The following is a 19,190-nucleotide window of genomic DNA, read 5'->3' on the forward strand; positions in this document are numbered from 1 at the left end:
AAAACATATAAATGCCTTTTCCCAAAATTTTGTAAGTACTATAGCACTTTTCACTTTCTACTTGTTTTTAATCAACCTGTATATACAAACACAAGCACATATATATACAATTTATTAGTATTGTTTTGAACTTTATGTCTGAATACTTCTTGATCTTTCCTTTGTTTAGATACTTATTTCTGATTTAGATCCTTATTTTGCACACATTCAAAGCTTTTTCCTGGATTTATTGTTTTTCTTGTTGGAATCTTGCTTCAAGTTGTATAAAGCAAGATCTTTTTGTGTAGATTTTGTGAACTCTGTCCATGATAACATCTTTATTTTGCCTTTTCATTTAAATTATAGTTTTGCTGCAAATAAGATTGTAGGTACTCTTTCTTCAACATTTTCCCCTAGGTTTCTTTTTCTTCAACAACATATTTAGGAAGTATTTTGTCAGCATGATACTTGTTCCTCTGCTATAGAGTGATCATTTACAGAATTGTTCTATAGCTTTTAAAACTTTATGTATGATCTTACAGATATTTTTCATGATGTATTTAGGTATGCATTTTTTTCTTATGTATTTTGATTGTTACCTTCTATGACCTTTCACATGACGTGTTCAATCTTTTCTTCCCCTTACATTCTCGGTAATTTTTTTTTTGAATTTTTTTTGTATTATACTTTAAGTTCTAGGGTACATGTGCACAACGTGCAGTTTTGTTACATAGGTATACATATGCCATGTTGGTTTGCTGCACCCATTAACTTGTCATTTACACTAGGTATTTCTCCTCATGCTATTCCTCCCCCAGCCTCGCCCCCCACCCTATGACAGGCCCTGGTGTGTGATGTTCCCCGCCCTGTGTCCAAGTGTTCTCCTTGTTCAGTTCCCACCTATAAGTAAGAAAATGTGTTTGGTTTTCTATCCTTGTGATAGTTTGCTCAGAATGATGGTTTTCAGCTTCATCCATGTCCCTGCAAAGGACATGAATTTATCATTTTTATGGCTGCATAGTATTCCATGGTGTATATGTGCCACATTTTCTTAATCCAATCTAGATTTTTATATACAATCTTCAAATATTTGAATTTGTTAAATTCAAACAAAACATTTTGGCCTACATATGGATGTCTGTTTACTGTTTCTGGTTTGAATTCATTTTTTTTTTAATTGTACTTTAAATTTTAGGGTACATGTGCACAATGTGCAGGTTTGTTACATATGTATCCATGTGCCATGTTGGTGTGCTGCACCCATCAACTCGTCATTTAGCATTACGCGTATCTCCTAATGCTATCCCTCCCCCCTCTCCCCACCCCACAACAGTCCCCAGAGTGTGATGTTCCCCTTCATGTGTCCATCTGTTCTCATTGTTCAATTCCCACCTATAAGTGAGAACATGTGGTGTTTGGTTTTTTGTCCTTGAGATGGTTTACTGAGAATGATGGTTTCCAGTTTCATCCATGTCCCTACAAAGGACATGAACTCATCATTTTTTATGGCTGCATAGTATTCCATGGTGTATATGTGCCACATTTTCTTAATCCAGTCTATCATTGTTGGACATTTGGGTTGGTTCCAAGTCTTTGCTATTGTGAATAGTGCCACAGTAAACATACGTGTGCATGTGTCTTTATAGCAGCATGATTTATAGTCCTTTGGGTATATACCCAGTAATGGGATGGCTGGGTCAAATGGTATTTCTAGTTCTAGATCCCTGAGGAATTGCCACACTGACTTCCACAATGGTTGAACTAGTTTACAGTCCCACCAACAGTGTAAAAGTGTTCCTATTTCTCCACATCCTCTCCAGCATCTGTTGTTTCCTGACTTTTTAATGATGGCCATTCTAACTGGTGTGAGATGGTATCTCATTGTGGTTTTGATTTGCATTTCTCTGATGGCCAGTGATGATGAGCATTTTTGCGTGTGTTTTTTGGCTGCATAAATGTCTTCTTTTGAGAAGTGTCTGTTCATGTCCTTTGCCCACTTTTTGATGGGGTTGTTAGTTTTTTTCTTGTCAATTTGTTTGAGTTCATTGTAGATTCTGGATATTAGCCCTTTGTCAGATGAGTAGGTTGCGAAAATTTTCTTCCATTTTGTAGGTTGCCTGTTCACTCTGATAGTAGTTTCTTTTGCTGTGCAGAAGCTCTTTAGTTTAATTAGATCCCATTTGTCAATTTTGGCTTTTGTTGCCATTGCTTTTGGTGTTTTAGACATGAAGTCCTTGCCCATGCCTATGTCCTGAACGGTAATGCCTAGGTTTTCTTCTAGGGTTTTTATGGTTTTAGGTCTAACATGTAAGTCTTTAATCCATCTTGAATTAATTTTTGTATAAGGTGTAAGGAAGGGATCCAGTTTCAGCTTTCTACATATGGCTAGCCAGTTTTCCCAGCACCATTTATTAAATAGGGAATCCTTTCCCCGTTGCTTGTTTTTTGTCAGGTTTGTCAAAGATCAGATAGTTGTAGATACGCAGCGTTATTTCTGAGGGCTCTGTTCTGTTCCATTGATCCATATCTCTGTTTTGGTACCAGTACCATGCTGTTTTGGTTACTGTATTCTCAGTAATTTTTGATCATTATTTTTACAAATATGTATTCCCACATGGGACTCTCATAATACTGATTTTGTCACTTTTGATTGTATATTTCATGTCTCTTACTCTTCATATTTTTCTATTTATTATCTTCTAATTCCTTCAAGAGGAATCCTTGATTTAATATTCCAGTTCAAGATTTTGTTCAGTATCTATTCTTTCCTTCAATTCCTGTATTACATTCTTTGTTGAAGCTAACATAGTTTTTTCTTCTAAATCAGATTTATTGAGGTATAATTTAGTCACTGTAAACTCCATCCTTTTAGTTTACAGTCCTGAGTTTTGACAAAAGAATCCAATCCTATAATTACTACCACATTCCAAACAAAACATTTCCATCAACTGAAAAAGTTTCTTGTGCTCCTTTTTAGTATATACTTCCCTCCAATCCAAGTCCTGAGAAACCAGTTATCTTTTCATGTGTTCTTATGCGTTTGCATTTTCAAGAATATCATATAAATGTAATTATATAGTCTGTAGTCGCTTTAGCCTCTACTTAGTAGAAGGCATTTGAAATTCATTCATATTATTGCATGAATCAGTAGCTCTTTTTTTTTTTAATTGCTGATTAGTAGTCTACGGTGTGGATGTTCCATCCTTTATTTATCTACTCACCAGTTAATAGATGGCTGGGTTATTTCTAATTCGGAGCTATGACTAATAAAGCTGCCAAGAACATTTGTAAACAAGACTTTGTATGGATATATGGTTTCACTTATCTTGGGTAAATACTTAGGAGTGGAATAGAGGAAACATTGTTTTCTTTTATAGTATTTAAGTTTTTCAGATGTCTTATTGTGTTTCCATGGAAACTCAAATATTCCTGAGCATGTCAGCTAAGTTGGGTGTATATATGCTTGGTGCCTGGGGTGGCAGGTCCTGAAGCCCAAGTCCTAGCAATTGCTAATTCTGGTGAGGTTTATTTATTTATTCTTTAAGAGCAGGAGGAGCGTGTGCTTCAGAAGGGAGAAGCGCCATAGTATCAACCAGTTCCCACTTGCCACTTCCTCTCTACCCTGGTGACCCTGACCCTCCTTTCTGCCTCCCTGCACCTCTGTTTATGGTATATTCTTCTCTTCCAATAGCTGTCCCAGTCGTCATTGCTGAGAAGGGATCAAGGGAAAGATTCATCAGAAGCTGGCCAGTTGTTGAAACCTATAGTTAACTATTTTCTCCCCGAAGACTGAAGGACCACTTTAATATTGTCTTCATCGTTACCTCTTTTTACTACCCTCAGATTTTAGTCCCTCACTTCACCCCATTGATCTCCTTATCTCTGATGTTTAAATGTGTTGTGGCATGAGAAAGCAGGGATAGAATACGTAAAAACAGAACAAAACAAAACAACTATTTTGAAATGTTTGGCTGTTAAAAGGAAAAGGAAATTAGGTTGGTAGTGAGGTCAAGAAAGAATTTTTTATTTTGTGAAGCTGAAAATGACAAGATCAAATTTGCATACTGTGGCATTGGTCTCAGTAGAGAAAGAAGTACTAATTCTAGAGAAGAAAGGGAAATAAAGGTCTGAATATTTGTGCCCCACCCACCCACTCAGAATTCATATGTTGAAATATATGAGCCGGGCGCGGTGGCTCACGCTTGTAATCCCAGCACTTTGGGAGGCCGAGGCGGGCGGATCACGAGGTCAGGAGATCGAGACCACGGTGAAACCCCGTCTCTACTAAAAAATACAAAAAATTAGCCGGGCGCGGTGGCGGGCGCCTGTAGTCCCAGCTACTCGGAGGCTGAGGCAGGAGAATGGCGTGAACCCGGGAGGCGGAGCTTGCAGTGAGCCGAGATTGCGCCACTGCACTCCAGCCCGGGCGACAGAGCGAGACTCTGTCTCAAAAAAAAAAAAAAAAAAAAAAAAAAAAAAAAAAAGACATATATGAAGGTATTAGGAGGTGGGGCCATTAGAAAATGATTGGGTTGTGAGGATGGGGACCTTATGAATGGGATAAGTTCCGTCACAAAACGGTCCAGAGAGAAACCTCTTACCCTTTCCACCATGTAAAGACATGCAAGATGGCACCATCTATGAACCAGAAGTGGGCCCTCACCAGACACCAAATCTGCTAGTGCCTGGATTTTAGACCTCCCAGCCTCCAGAACTGTGGAAAATAAATTTCTGTTGTTTATAAGCCGCCCAGTCAATAATATTTTGTTACAGCGGCCCAAATATGCTAAGACCATTTGGTAAGAAGCTGGAAATGTCCTCTATTGTGACAGAATGGAAAATAAAGGACATGACAGCTACAGATGCAAGAATATTTGTAGTTTGGTGGAAGAGAAATGATTTTATAACCAATATCTTTAGTTATTTCATAACTAACACCTTTCAATGAAGTAAAATGTAAGATCATTAACCAAGATTAAGGGAAGAAGGTGTGATGAGGATGAATTTGAAAAAGTTAAAAAAAGTTTATATATTCTACTTTCAATTCCTTTTCTCCAGTTTCCTCTTAAATCCCCTTTTTTCTGTCACCAAAACCACTTTTTCCAAGGTTCTTGAAGTCCTCTACGTTGCAGTAAACCCAGTCCTGAGTTGAGATGACAGCAACAGAATTTGGGATAGTTGCTCACACCCTCCTCTTTGACATATTTTCCTCTAGAGTATTTTAGAACTCCATACTCTATCTGTTTTTCCTCTATCTCCATTTTTATTATTATTTCTTAGTCTCCTTTGCTGGTTCGTCTTCTTCTTCCCAAACTGTTAATGTTGGAATGCTCTAGTCATGAGTCCTCAAACTTCTCATTCCTCTCTATATTCATTCCTTTGGTGATCTCACCCTGTTTTATGTTATAAAAACTAACTACATATATGCTGACAACTCTATTTCTAGTCCAGGATTCTCTCTCAAACTGCAGACTTCCAAATACCTATCTTCGTTTCCACTTAGACTTCTAACAAATGTCTTATCCTCAATATGCATACAAATAAAATATAGATTTTCTCCCACAAAATGATTCCATATGGTGCCTTCTCATCTCCATTGGTAGAATTTCACTCTTTCATTTGCTCAAGGCCAAAAACTTTGGTGTCATGCCTTATTCTTCTCTTTCTCTCACATTTCACATCTCTTCTACTAGAAATTCTGTTTCTATAGCTTCAGAATATGTCTACTATGATTATTTCATGGCTTCTGCAGTACTGAGCCACCATGTTTTGCTGGATAGTACAAGAGTTTTGTCCCTATACCCCTGACTGACAATAGTTTATTCTTAACACATCAAACGCAGAAAACCTTTTAAAGTATAAGTCAGATCATGACCCTCCTCTATTTAAAACCAGAAGTGCTTACACATTTCAAACCTCAGAATATAAGCAAAGTCCTCACAAGGTCCTGGAAGGGCCTGTATGGTCTGGTGCCCCAATACCTCCGTGACTGGCTTTCTTCCAACTCTCTCCTTTACTCACTCCATCCCAGCCTGCTAGCCTCCTTGTTGTGCCTTGGATGTGTCAAGCATGCCCCTGTCTTAGCATGTTTAGTTTCTTTTCAAATCAGTTATATCACTGATCATTTTATAATTTCTAGCATACTGTGAAAATTTTTCAGCTTAACCTTTATCTCCAAAATCATGGTTAAGTATGATTGTTTTCAGTCTGGTTCTGAAAAGACACATTTCTTAATCTCTGTGGGTCTTATTTGGTTGTTTATTATTTCTGCTTATCCTCATTCACATTGTCTTGCCTTCTTGTGTATCTGAATCTGATTATATGCTAGATATCCTATTTGAAAATTTCTTAATAGAAATGGAGACTTCAGATGATATTACCTTTCCATAGAAAGTCTTTTCTTTGTTTCTGTCAGACATTGGGAGCGTTAACAAGAAAAAGCTGCCTGAATTTAATTTAAGGTTCTGAGATTATTTTTTCTAGACAGTCATCTTCAGATGATTTGATACCAGGCTGAAGACCATGTGAGTCTTCTGGGTCACTCTTACTCCTAGGGGTTCAATCTGTTTTTGGCAAGTCCTGGTTGACTTTCTCTCTCTATACCCGTGAGATATCAAAAGTTTGGGTTAGCTTCTCAAGCAGCTCATCATTATTTGCAAACATCCCCAGGGCAAAAGCAGTTCTGAAATGCTGGGCTTCTCTCTTCAGGTTCCCATCCTCTTTTGATTTTGCCCAGTAATTATTCACTTTCTTTTTAGTTCATTGATGTTTTTGATTAAATATTTTTCAATATATTGGTCAGATTTTTTATTGTCCTTTGTGGAAAGATTACTTCCAGTTTTCTATCCACCATTCTCAGAGGAGAGAATCCACCTTAGAAACTTTGCCCTTGTTCCCTCTTGTTGGAATGCTCTTTATCTAGAATACTACATACTCAACTCCCTTACTCCTTCAAGTCTTTGAAGTCTCCTTCAAATCTTTGAAGTCTCCTTCAAAGGTCATCTTCTCAACACTGATCATCTAATTTAAAATTGTAAACTCCCAGCACTCTTGACCTCCTTAACATCTAGGTGTTCCAGAAAAATACAAGATATTTTGTAGAAGCAAATAAATTTTTATCTGGAAGCGTATGTTACCATAGGCTTCAAATTATTTCCACTCTTTTTCATTGCATTTATTCCTTTCTAACATATAATTCACTTATTTATGATTTCATTGCTTATTTCTTTTCTTCCAGAATGCGAACTCCTCAATGGCAGGACATCTTTGTCTCTTCTGTTCACCAATAAGTCCCAGGGGTATAGAACAGTGACTGGCACACACAGTAGATACACAAATATGTATTGAGTGGATGAATGAATCAAATAGCTATTTCATCTCAGAAAGTGGGCCTACAAAAGAAAAATTTGGGGCAGTACTGCACATTTGAAATTGATAATTATTAATTTAAAATAAAATTAATTAGTTTGTTTGAAAGAATTTCTCCAACAGTGTTTTGCTTCTCAGATACAAGTATGGAGAAAAATGGATGGTAAGGTCAATTTAGGGTTGAGTTCTTTTTTTTTTTTTTTTTTTGGAAGTGAACTTGTCACAGGAAGAGGGGAAGATAAAAAAGTGAAAGTATTAAAATGGCTTATAATATTAAATAATATGAGCTAAGAGGTAAAGCCAGAATAAAGCTGATGAAGGTCAGTGATTTGGAAGTCCCAATGATGTGGATGTTGCACTAGTAGCACTAGAGAAATGAATAAGGTGGATAGGAGGTAGAGTTCTGAGTGTGGGACATTTGTAATTGAAATTTCTGAGAGTTTCTGTTTTACCGGTGAAGGTAAAGTTAAGGAGCTTTCCGGGAGTGAATGATTGAAATGGAGTAGATGAGAACATCTTTGTAATTGAGGAGATCAAAAAATTGAAAAGACAGAGATTTCTACATGAATTTTGAAATAGGCAAAAATTATGGAAGAAACGTGAGGAAAGAACTATTGTGATCCATGAGTTAACATCATCAATAAATAAGGAGAAATTACCAGAAAGCTGATAGTCAGTGAAAAGAATAATCAAGTGATATCATTTTATAAAATAATTTTCTAAAATGATATTGTATAGAGAGAGCAATGTTTAGAAAGTCTCAATTGAGAAGAAGGTGAACACATTCCAGAAGTTGAGTCTATTATTATTTACTTTATTATTTCAGATGTATAATTGTTTTTATTTTCATACAGACTCCTACAACTCTTCCAAGAGCAGCTGGTCGAGAAACCAAATACGTAAGTACCTTTATAATTATACACACTGCTTTTCAAATGGGTGCCTGTGTATGCTTTGGAGAGAACACAATTATACAGTAATTTAAATAGAATTAATTGTTTTTTTATAAGTTTAAGAGTAGGATGATATGATTGGCTCAGATACAGAAAATCAGGCTATGTCAGAGATAAAACATCAGGTAAGCTTATCAAATAAATTTGTTCTTAAGTGAGGTCTAGTTGGATTAGTTTAGCTAAATAAAACAGAACTGCTACACCTGCTTCCTGATTTTCTAGTTATCAACACTTAGATGACATTTTCATTTTTGTAATGGTTTATTATGCTTATAGAATAGTCAACTCATATACTTGAAACGTTAAGATTTGTCCATTTCTAATGGGATTGCCAGTGTAATCAACTTTGACTCTTTTGTTGCTTTCCGGCATTTAAATTATTAACAAATAAACCAATTTCCACTTATGAGCAAAACCAGATTGATAGTGGATAGATATAGACTCATATTCAATTCAAATAATTATGAGTAGCTGGCTCTGAGTGTGTTAGACATACACATACATAGCCTCATCCCAACTCCAGTGTTCACTCACCTAATAATTGTAGTTTCCATCATGTGGTCAACTTCTGCTTCTGACCAAATGTATTCTAGTAGAAACAAGATTATCTCCTTAGTAAGTGTTTAGTGTTAAGTCTAAAACAAATTAGTAAACTATTCCACTTAACTTACACATTTGTAGTTTTTATCATAATTATGAAGAGTAAATAGTTATTAAATGTGTATTTTGTGCCATATCATCATTGTAATTTATACAGTACTGCCTTCATTTGAATCTCCCCAAGGCAAGTAATAAACTGGGTGAATTACTACATTTTATCACATCCAGAAAATTATGTTTAGAGGGTGTGGGTAGGAACACTGCTTAGAGCATTTCCTGGACGTTTCACTGTTATTTTTCATTATTATTGGAAGCCATTTGGAGTAATACTTAAAAAGAATGAAGGCATTGGTAGACTAGACCCGAGTTTAAAATCACACTGTTGCTTTTAGATAACTGTCTGATTGTGGGAAAATTACTCACCATTTTACCTTTATGTGCCTTTGTTTCTTCATCTATGAAATGGGGATACTAATAATTTTCTTATGTGAGATTTATATTAGCTAATGTATGAAAAGCCGTTAATGGAATTCTGATACAAAAGAATTGCTCGATAACTAAAAGCTTTTCCTTTCCTTTCCCTTTTTCCTTTATTCACATCTCCTTTCTTCTCTTCCTCTTATCTATCTTTGGAAGACTAGAAATATCTTGGTTTAATTGAGTTCCTTGATTCGTTAGTGGGTACAAGAAAGTTTCCTAAAGGTGTCTCTATACTTTTTGTGACTAATACATTTTTTTTTTTTTGAGACAGTCTCGCTCTGTCGCCCAGGCTGGAGTGCAGTGGCGCAATCTCGGCTCACTGCGAGCTCCGCCTCCCGGGTTCACGCCATTCTTCTGCCTCAGCCTCTCGAGTAGCTGGGACTACAGGCGCCCGCCACCACGCCCGGCTAATTTTTTGTATTTTTAGTAGAGACGGGGTTTCACCGTGGTCTCGATCTCCTGACCTCGTGATCCGCCCGCCTCGGCCTCCCAAAGTGCTGGGATTACAAGCGTGAGCCACCGCGCCCGGCCCGACTAATACATTTTACAAGAGCCAGACCCCCAAAAAAGTTGCTGCAATTTTTGCTCTCTCACCTTCTTCTCTTATCTACTCTTGCCTTTCAGCAAAATGTCTCTAATTAGATTAGTTTTCAATAGGTTCAAAGGGTTGATGTCATTATCCATTCCTCTCTGGGAGTGGTTAATTTGGTAGCAATTGAAATGATTCTGGAGGGGCTTCTTCAATCTCCATAGTTAGAAATTATTTCAAAGTATTCTTTACTTTCAATCAGTTATCAGATTTAATTAAAGTAGGTTAACTTTCATGCCCTTAATGATGTGAGAGACTTTAAGTCATTCAAAGTTAAGAATGAACCATCAAACAGGTTCAGTACAGGCTAGAACAAATATAAACTCTAATTCAGATAAGATTCTTGACCTTAATTAAAATTCGTTTCCCGTGTAAGAAGCTTTGTTTTTACTTTATTTTACAACATGACATTTGAATTGTTGTTTGTGGCCCCTAAAATACATCCACGTCTTTTGGAAGACCATAAAGGATCATTTTACAATGGAAGGTCAAAACTAGTTTGGCGCCAACTCTCGGATTAGTCATATTTGTACATATTTGGCTATAGTTATTACAATTTACTAAGTGATGTCTGATACATTTAGTTTGAGGAGAAAAGATTAAATTTTAGAGCAGAAGTCCACTTTAGCTATAAGCTTTGGTCTTAAATGAACAAGAGCTTATCTTGTATGTCTTAAATACAATATGTTCTGATTTTTTAAAAAGAACGACACTGTAATATTTTCTTCTAAAAAATCTAATATTCATATTGACTGAGCTATGGGATGTCTCATTTTAAGTATGAGTTTACTAGCTATGATTTAATTAATTAATCACTATATATTTCTCTCTTCTCCCATGAAAACTAAAAAGCAACTCTGAGAAATCTATTTCTGGAACATTTCAATATTTCATCATCTGTCTTCAAACTCTGGAGAAAGTTGTCGTCTTCAGAGTATATACCTGCCGGGACTCAGTGCATCATTGACCTTGTAGATATTCTTAGATTAAACTCAAAAGCAGGGATCGTTCAGGTTACCAACTCCCATACTGCAGAGGAGGTTGAATAAAGGGAAGACATAAATTAGAGCCAAGAAAAAAAAGTTTTGTTACACTTGAGGATATCCTGAACAAGTTAGTACTGACTACCGAAAATTCCTATTTCTGGGAGTTCTTTAAAAGTATAATATATCTGATTACTACGCATTATATGTCTCAAAACACCACTATGCATCCCATGGATATGTACAAGTATTATTTGCCAATTAAAACATAAAATTTAAAAGGTGTAGTATATAATCTATGGATCAAGACTAGTAGACAAGCTAGTCACTATTTCTAGCTCTGTTACTCAGTTTTCCACCTCTATTCATTGATTCAACAAATATTTATTGAAGTGTCTACCGAGTACCATTCACTGAGGAATCACTGGGGTAAGAAGAGTGAACACAATTACAGGATGCCAATTTCCGAAGCGTATATTCCAATGATAAGACAGATAGTAAACAGTTAAAATAGTAAAAGAGCAAGATACTTTATTGTAGAAATAGAGAGGAGGTAGCCAGAGAACCTATTGATGTTAAAACCAACTTACAAATTTGCTAGTTTTCTATGTATTCATAGGTTTTCCAGTTTTCCTGGGATAATTATAATGGTTTAATAAAATAACAAGAAAGTGTATGGCTAATTCCGCTTTATAGGCCTTTGGTGAAAGACTGACTTCTCTGGAAAAAAAAAAAAGAAAAAATAAACAAAGAAAATCAACTCAAAATAATGTTTCTTTCTTTGGGTCTTTATTGCACATATTGTGACATTTCATACAGTCTGATTTTTAGGATGAGACAGGTGCAGTAAAAGCAACACTAACTCAGACTAATTAAAGTAAAGGTTTTCTCCAGTCCGTGGTCTTAAAATTCAGGCTATTTTACAATAATTTAATTGAGATTCTTTTAAGTGTAATAGAATTGAAACTAGGCTAACAATATGTTGAATAGGGAGTGAGCCTTAGGTCACTTGCAGGGTTGGTTAATTTATTATCAATATTTCATTCAATTCTTTTAAAAAGATGCTGAATTCAACAATAATAATAACTAATATTCTGAGCTCTTACCTTGAAAATAAAGCTTGGCTATCTCATTTAAACCATATACCAAACCTATGAGGTGGGTATTCTTATTTTAAAATCTCCATTATACAGAGGGGGAAAACAAGTCTCAGAAGTCACAGAGTAGGCAAAACCCAACCCAAGTTTTCTTCATGTCAAAGTTTCTGCCATTTGATACTTCTATATACTTGTAGAAGTGTAAGTACATACTGGAAATAGTTTGCATTCTTTAAATATTTTATCCATTCATATTTATACCCTGGGTCCAAATTATGTCTTCATGCCCAATAACCTTCAGCCTAAACTTAGAAGGAATAATTTCATATTTGGTCATATTAACATCTAAAATGATAGTGATTTGCTGTTTCCAGGGTTTTAAATCATGTGCTTAAATGTACATTAACTCATAATATATCAGATAAGGTATAAGCGAGTTATTTCTTATGACACTCATTTTTAAAGTTTATTTCCTTCGTGTGTATAAATAAATTTCCTTTCTAAGCAAATTTTTAATATTTTCATTTTGTGGGTACATAGTAGGTATGTATGGGGTAGATGAGATATTTTGATATAGGAATGCAATGTGTAATAATTACATCATGGAAAATGGGGTATCTGTCCCCTCAAGCTTTTGTCCTTCGTGTTACAAATAATCTGATTATACTCTTTTAGTTATTTTAAAATGTGTAATTAAATTATTGACTATAGCCACTTGGTTGTGCTATCAAATACCAGGTCTTGTTAATTCTTTCCATTTTTTTTGTACTCGATAACCATCCCCACCTCCCCACCCCAAAGCAACCCCTACCATTCCCAGCCTCTGCTAACCATTCTTCTGCTCTCTATCTCCATGAGTTCAATTGTTCTGATTTTTGGATCCCACAAATAAGTGAGAACATGTGTTGTTTGTCCTGCTGTGCCTGGCTTATTTCATTTAACATAATGACCTCCAGTTCCATACATGTTGTAGCAAATGACAGGATCTCATTCTTTATAAAGGCTGAATAGTACTCCACTGTGTGTAAGTACCATGTTTTCTTTATTCATTCATCTATGGAAGGACACTTAGGTTGCTTCTAAATCTTAGATATTGTGAACAGTGCTGTGGCAAACATGTGAGTGCAGATACCCCTTTAATATACTGATGTGCCTTCTTTTGGGTATATAACCAGCAGTGAAATTGTTGGATCATACATGGTAGCTTTCTTTTTCATTTTCTGAGGAACTTCCAAGTTGTTCTTTATAGTGGTCGTACTAATTGGTGGTGTACAGTCCCACCAACAGTATATGAGAGTTCCCTTTTCTCCACATGCTCATAAGCTTTGTTATTGCCTGTCTTTTGGATTAGAGCCATTTTAACTGGGGTGAGATAATATCTCATTGTAGTTTTGATTAGCATTTATCTGATGATCAATGATGTTGAGCATCTTTTCATATGCTTGTTTGCCATTTGGATGTCTCCTTTTGAGAAATATCTATTGGAATCTTTTGCCCATTTTAAACTACAATTATTATACCTTTTTATAGAGCTGTTTGAGCTCCTTATATATTCTGGTTATTAATCCCTATAGGGGGTCTAGTTTTATTCTTTTGCATATGGACACCCAGCTTCCCCAGCATCATTTATTGGTTCAGTCTTGATAGGTTGTATGTATCTAGGAATTTATCAATTTCCTCTAGATTTTCCAACATATTGGCATATAGCTGCTCATAGTACCTACTAATAATCCTTTAAATTTCTGTGGTTTTATTCCATGCTCCTGGATAGGAAGAATCAATATTGTGAAAATGGCCATACTGCCCAAAGTAATTTATAGATTCAGTGCTATTCCCATTAAACTACCATTGACATTCTTCACAGAATTAGAAAAAAAAACAACAACTTAAAAGTTCACATGAAACCAAAAAAGAGCCTGTATAGCCAAGGTAATCCTGAGCAAAAAGAACAAAGCTGAAGGCATCATGCTACCCTACTTCAAACTATACTACAAGGCTACAGTAACCAAAACAGCATGGTACTGGTACAAAAACAGACACATAGACCAATGGAACGAACAGAGATCTCAGAAATAAGACCATACATCTACAACTATCTGATCTTCAATAAACCTGACAAAAACAAGCAATGGGGAAAATATTCCCTATTTAATAAATGGTGCTGGGAAAATTGGCTAGCTGTAAGCAGAAAATTGAAACTGGACCCCTTCCTTATGCCTTATACAAAAATTAACTCAAGATGAATTAAAGACTTAAATGTAAAGCCTCTAACTATAAAAACCCTATAAGAAAATCTAGGCAATACCATTCAGGACTGGCATAGGCAAAGATTTCATGACAAAAACATCAGAAGTAATTTCATCTAAAGCAAAAATTGACAAATGGGATCTAATTAACGAGCTTTTGCACAGCAAAAAAATTATCATCAGAGTGAACAGACAACCTAGAGAATGGGAGAAATTTTTACAATCTATCCATCTGACAAAGGTCTAATATCCAGAATCTACAAGGAACTTAAACAAATTTAAAAGAAAAAAACAAACAACCCCACTAAAAGGTGGACAAAGGACACAAACAGACAATTGTCAAAAGAAGACGTTTATGCAGCCAAGAAACATGAAAAAAAGCTTAACATCGCAGATCATTAGAGAAACACAAATCAAAACCACAGTGAGATACCATCTCACACCAGTCAGAATGACAATTATTAAAAAAGTCAAGAAACAACAGATGCTGGTGAGGCTTTGGAGAAATAGAAATGGTTTTACACTGTTGGTGGGAATGTAAATTACTTCAACCATTGTGGAAGACAGTGTGGTGATTCCTTAGAGACCTAGAACCAGAAATACCATTTCACCCAGCAACCCCATTACTGGGTATATACCCAAAGGAATGTAAGTCATTCGTTATAAAGACATATGCAAGTGTATGTTAATTGCAGCACTATTCACAATAGCAAAAAGATGGAATCAACCCAAATGCCTATCAGTGAGAGACTGGATGAAGAAAATGTGGTACATATACACCATGGAATACTATGTAGCCATAAAAAGGAAAAAGATCATGTCTTTTGCAGGAACATGGATGGAGCTGGAAGCCATTAGCCTCAACAAACTAATACAGGAACAGAAAACCAAACACCACATATTCTCACTTATAAGTGGGACCTGAACAATAAGAACACATAGACACAGGTGGGGTGGAGGGGAACAATACACATTGGGGCCTCTCGGGAGGGTAGGGAGACGGAGAGCATCAGGATAAACAGCTAATGCATGTGGGGCTTAATGCTTAAGTGATGGGTTGATAGGTGTAGAAACCACCAAAGCACACATTTACATGGGGAACTAATCTACATGTTCTGCACATGTATCTTGAAACTTAAAATAAAATAAAATCATAAAAAAGTACATAAGGAAAAAAATTCTGTAGTTTCAGTTGTAATGTTTTCATTTTCATCTTTGATTTTGTTTCTTCTCTTTTTTTCTTTATTGGTCTACCTAAAGATTTGTCAATTTTCTTTCTTTTCAAAAACCACCTTTTTGTTGTCATTGATCTTTTGAATTGCTTTCTTTGTTTCAAATTTATTTATTTCTGCTCTTATATTTATTATTTTTCTTCTACTAATTTTGGGTTTGGTTTGCTCTTGACTTTATAGTTGTTTAAGGTGTTTTATTAGGTTATTCACAGTTTGTTTTTATGTAGGCACTTGCAGCTATAAATTTCCCTCTTAGTACTGCTTTGCTATATCCTGTAAGTTTTGGTATTTTGCATTTCCATTATCACTTGTTTAAAGAAATCTTTCAATTTCTTTCTTAATTTCTTCATTGACCCACTGGTCATTCAGGAGCATATTGTTTAACTTCCATGTGTTTGCATAGTTTCCAAATTTCCTGTTGTTATTGATTTCTAGCTTAATCTCCTGGTGGTCAGAGAAGATGCTTGATATTATTTTAATTTTTTGAATGTTTTCAGACTTGTTTTGTGACCTAACATACGGTCTATCCTTCAGAATGATCCATGTGCTAAGGAGAAGCATGTGTTGAAGCATGTATAGCTGGATAAAATGTTCTGTAAATATCTACTAGGTCCATTTGGTCTATAGTGCAGATTAAGTCTGATGTTTCTCTGTTGATATTCTGTCTGGGAGATCTGTCCAATACTAAAATTGGGGTGTTGAAGTCTCCAGCTATTATTGCATTGAGGTCTGTGTCTCTCTTTAGCTCTAATAGTATTTGCTTTATATATCTGGGTGCTCCAGTGTTGGCTGCATATAAGTTTGCAACCATTATAGCCTTTTGCTGAACTGACACTTTTATCATTACATAATGACATTCTTTGTCTCTTCTTACAGTTTTTGTGTTGGTATCTATTGCATCTGATATAAGTATAGCTACTTGTGCTCTATTTTTTTTTTTTTTTTTTTTTTTTGAGACGGAGTCTTGCTCTGTCTCCCAGGCGGGAGTGCAATGGCGCGATCTCGGCTCACTGCAAGCTCCGCCTCCCGGGTTCATGCCATTCTCCTGCCTCAGCCTCCCGAGTAGCTGGGACTACAGGCACCTGCCAACACGTCTGGCTAATTTTTTGTATTTTTAGTAGAGATGGGGTTTCACTGTGTTAGCCAGGATGGTCTCGATCTCCTGACCTCGTGATCCGCCCGCCTCGGCCTCCCAAAGTGCTGGGATTACAGGCTTGAGCCACGGCGCCCGGCCCTTGTGCTCTATTTTGGTTTTCATTAGCATGGAATATATCTTTTTTCCATCCCTTTGTTTTCGCTCTGTGAGTATGTTTATGGGCTGTGTATCCTGTAGGCAACAGGTTATTGGGTTGTTTTTCATCCATTCAGCCACTCTATGACTTTTGATTGGACAGCTTCGTTCTCACACATTGAATGATATTATTGATAAGTAGGGACTTACCCCTGCCCTTTTGTTATTAGTTTTCTGGTTGTTTTGTGGTATTCTCTTTTTTCTTTCCCTTTTTCCTGTCTTTCTTTTTGTGAATGTGATTTTCTCTGGTGGTATGCTTTAATTTTTTGCTTTTTTATTTTTTGTGTATCTGTTGTATGTTTTTTAATTTGATGTTACCATGAGGCTTGTAAATACTATCTTATTCATTATTTTAAACTGATGACAACACTTGACACTAATTGCATAAACAAACAAACATGCAAAAACAAAACTAATAAAAACCCTACACTTTAACTTCATGTCCCTGCTTTTTAACATTTTGTTGTTTTTTTATGTCTTATTATACTATGTCTTAAAAAGTTGTAATTATTATTTTTGACTGGTTCATCATTTAGTCTTTTTACTTAAAAGCAGTTTACATACCACAATTACAGTGTTATACTATTCTGTGTTTTTCTGTGTGCCTACTATTACCAGTGAGTTTTGTATCTTCTGATGAGTTCTTCCTGCTCATTAACGTCTTTTCTTTCAAATTGAAGAGCCCTCTTTAGCATTTCTTGTAGACAGGTCTGGTGTTAATGAAATCCCTCAGCTTTTGTTTTCTGGGAAGGTCCTTATTTCTCTTTCATGCTTGGAGGATATTTTCACCAGACATACTATTCTTGGGTAAAAGTTTTTTTTTTTGTTTGTTTGTTTTTCCTTCAGCACTTTAAATATGCCACGTGACTATCTCCTGGCTTGTAATGTTTCCACTGAAAAGTCTGCTGCCAGATGTATTAGAGCTCCATTGTGTGTTATTTCTTTTCTCTTTCTGCTTTTAGGATCCTTTCTTTATCCTTTACTTTTGGGAACTTGATTATTAAATGCCTTGAGGTCGTCTTCCTTGTGTTAAATCTGCTTGATGTTCTATAACCTTCCTGTACTTGAATATTGATGTCTTTCTCTAGGTTTGGGAAATTCTCTGTTATTGTACCTTTGAACAAACTTTCTACTCCTATCTTCTACCCTTGTTTCTTTCTCTACCTCATCTTCAAGGCCAGTAACTCTTCGATTTGCCCTTTTGAGGCTATTTTCTAAATATGGAAGGTGTGTTTCATTGTTTTTTATTCTTTTTTGTCTCCTCTGACTGTGCACATTTTCAAATTACCTGCCTTTGAGCTTATTAATTCTTTCTTCTTCTCGGTCAGTTCTGCTATTAAAAGACTCTGATGCATCCTGCAGTATGCCAATTGCATTTTGCAGCTCCGGTATTTCTGCTTGATTTTGTTTTAATTATTTCAGTCTCTTTGTGAAATTTATCCAATGGAATTCTAAATTCCTTCTCTGTGTTATCTTGAATTTCTTTGAGTTTTCTCAACACAGCTATTTTGAATTCTCTGTCTGAAAAGTCACATATCCCTGTTCTTCCATGATTGGTTTCTGGTGCCTTATTTAGTTTGTTTTATGAGGTTATGTTTTTCTGGATGATCTTGATGCTTGTGGATGTTTGTCAGTGTCTCGACATTGAAGAGTTAGGTATTTTTTGTAGTCTAGACAGTCTGGGCTTGCTTATGCCTATCTTTGAATTATCAGGCAGAGACATTTGGTTTTTTCCCTTACTTTCTCTCAGAGAAATGAAGTCTCTCTCTCTGTACTGAGCTACCTGGAACTGGGGGTGAGATGCATGCACCCCTGTGGCAAGTTCCCCCAGGCCCTCCGCGGTTCCACAAGTGTTGTCTGGGAGACAGGGTTTAGAGTCAAAAACCTTAGAAATTTACCGATGTTCTATTTCTCTGAAGCTAAGCTAGCACTCAAGCCACAATACAAAGTTCTTTCTGCTCTTCCCTCCCCTTTCCACAGGCAAAAGAGCCTCTCCCTGTGGCCACCACCACCACCAGCACATGGGCTGGGGCGGTGGTCTGCCAGGCCACCACTGATGTTCACTAAAAGCCCAAGGGCTCTTTAGTCAGCGTGTGGGAAATACTTCCAGGCGGGGACTCACTCTTCAGGGCAATGGGCACCCTTCTGGCCCAGGGCTGGTCCAGAAATGATGTCTAAGAGCCTATGCCTGGATTCAGGGACCTCAAAAGCCTGTTTGTTGCTCTACCTCCCTGTGATCAAGCTATTACCTAAGGTGCAAGACAAAGTCCCCTTGACTTTTCCCTATGCTTTTCTCAGACAGAAGGAGTCTGTCACTATAGCCACCACAGCTGAGAATGTGATGGGTCACACCTGAAGTCAGCCCATCTCAG

The 19,190-nt window shown here is 36.4% G+C and overlaps 1 protein-coding gene across 5 annotated transcripts in view; it reads left to right on the plus strand.

Moving 5' to 3' along the window:
• MLIP (muscular LMNA interacting protein) overlaps positions 1-19,190 on the plus strand; it is a 155,883-nt gene that overhangs the window by 53,019 nt on the left and 83,674 nt on the right. For all 5 annotated transcript variants that reach the window (XM_055263585.2, XM_063632803.1, XM_063632804.1 and 2 more), the window contains one exon: positions 8,202-8,246. In XM_055263585.2, coding sequence (XP_055119560.1) covers positions 8,202-8,246 — 45 coding nt within the window. The remainder of the gene's footprint in view (positions 1-8,201; positions 8,247-19,190) is intronic.

The sequence above is a fragment of the Symphalangus syndactylus genome, chromosome 23 (genome assembly GCF_028878055.3).
Source record: "Symphalangus syndactylus isolate Jambi chromosome 23, NHGRI_mSymSyn1-v2.1_pri, whole genome shotgun sequence".
NCBI lineage: Eukaryota > Metazoa > Chordata > Mammalia > Primates > Hylobatidae > Symphalangus > Symphalangus syndactylus.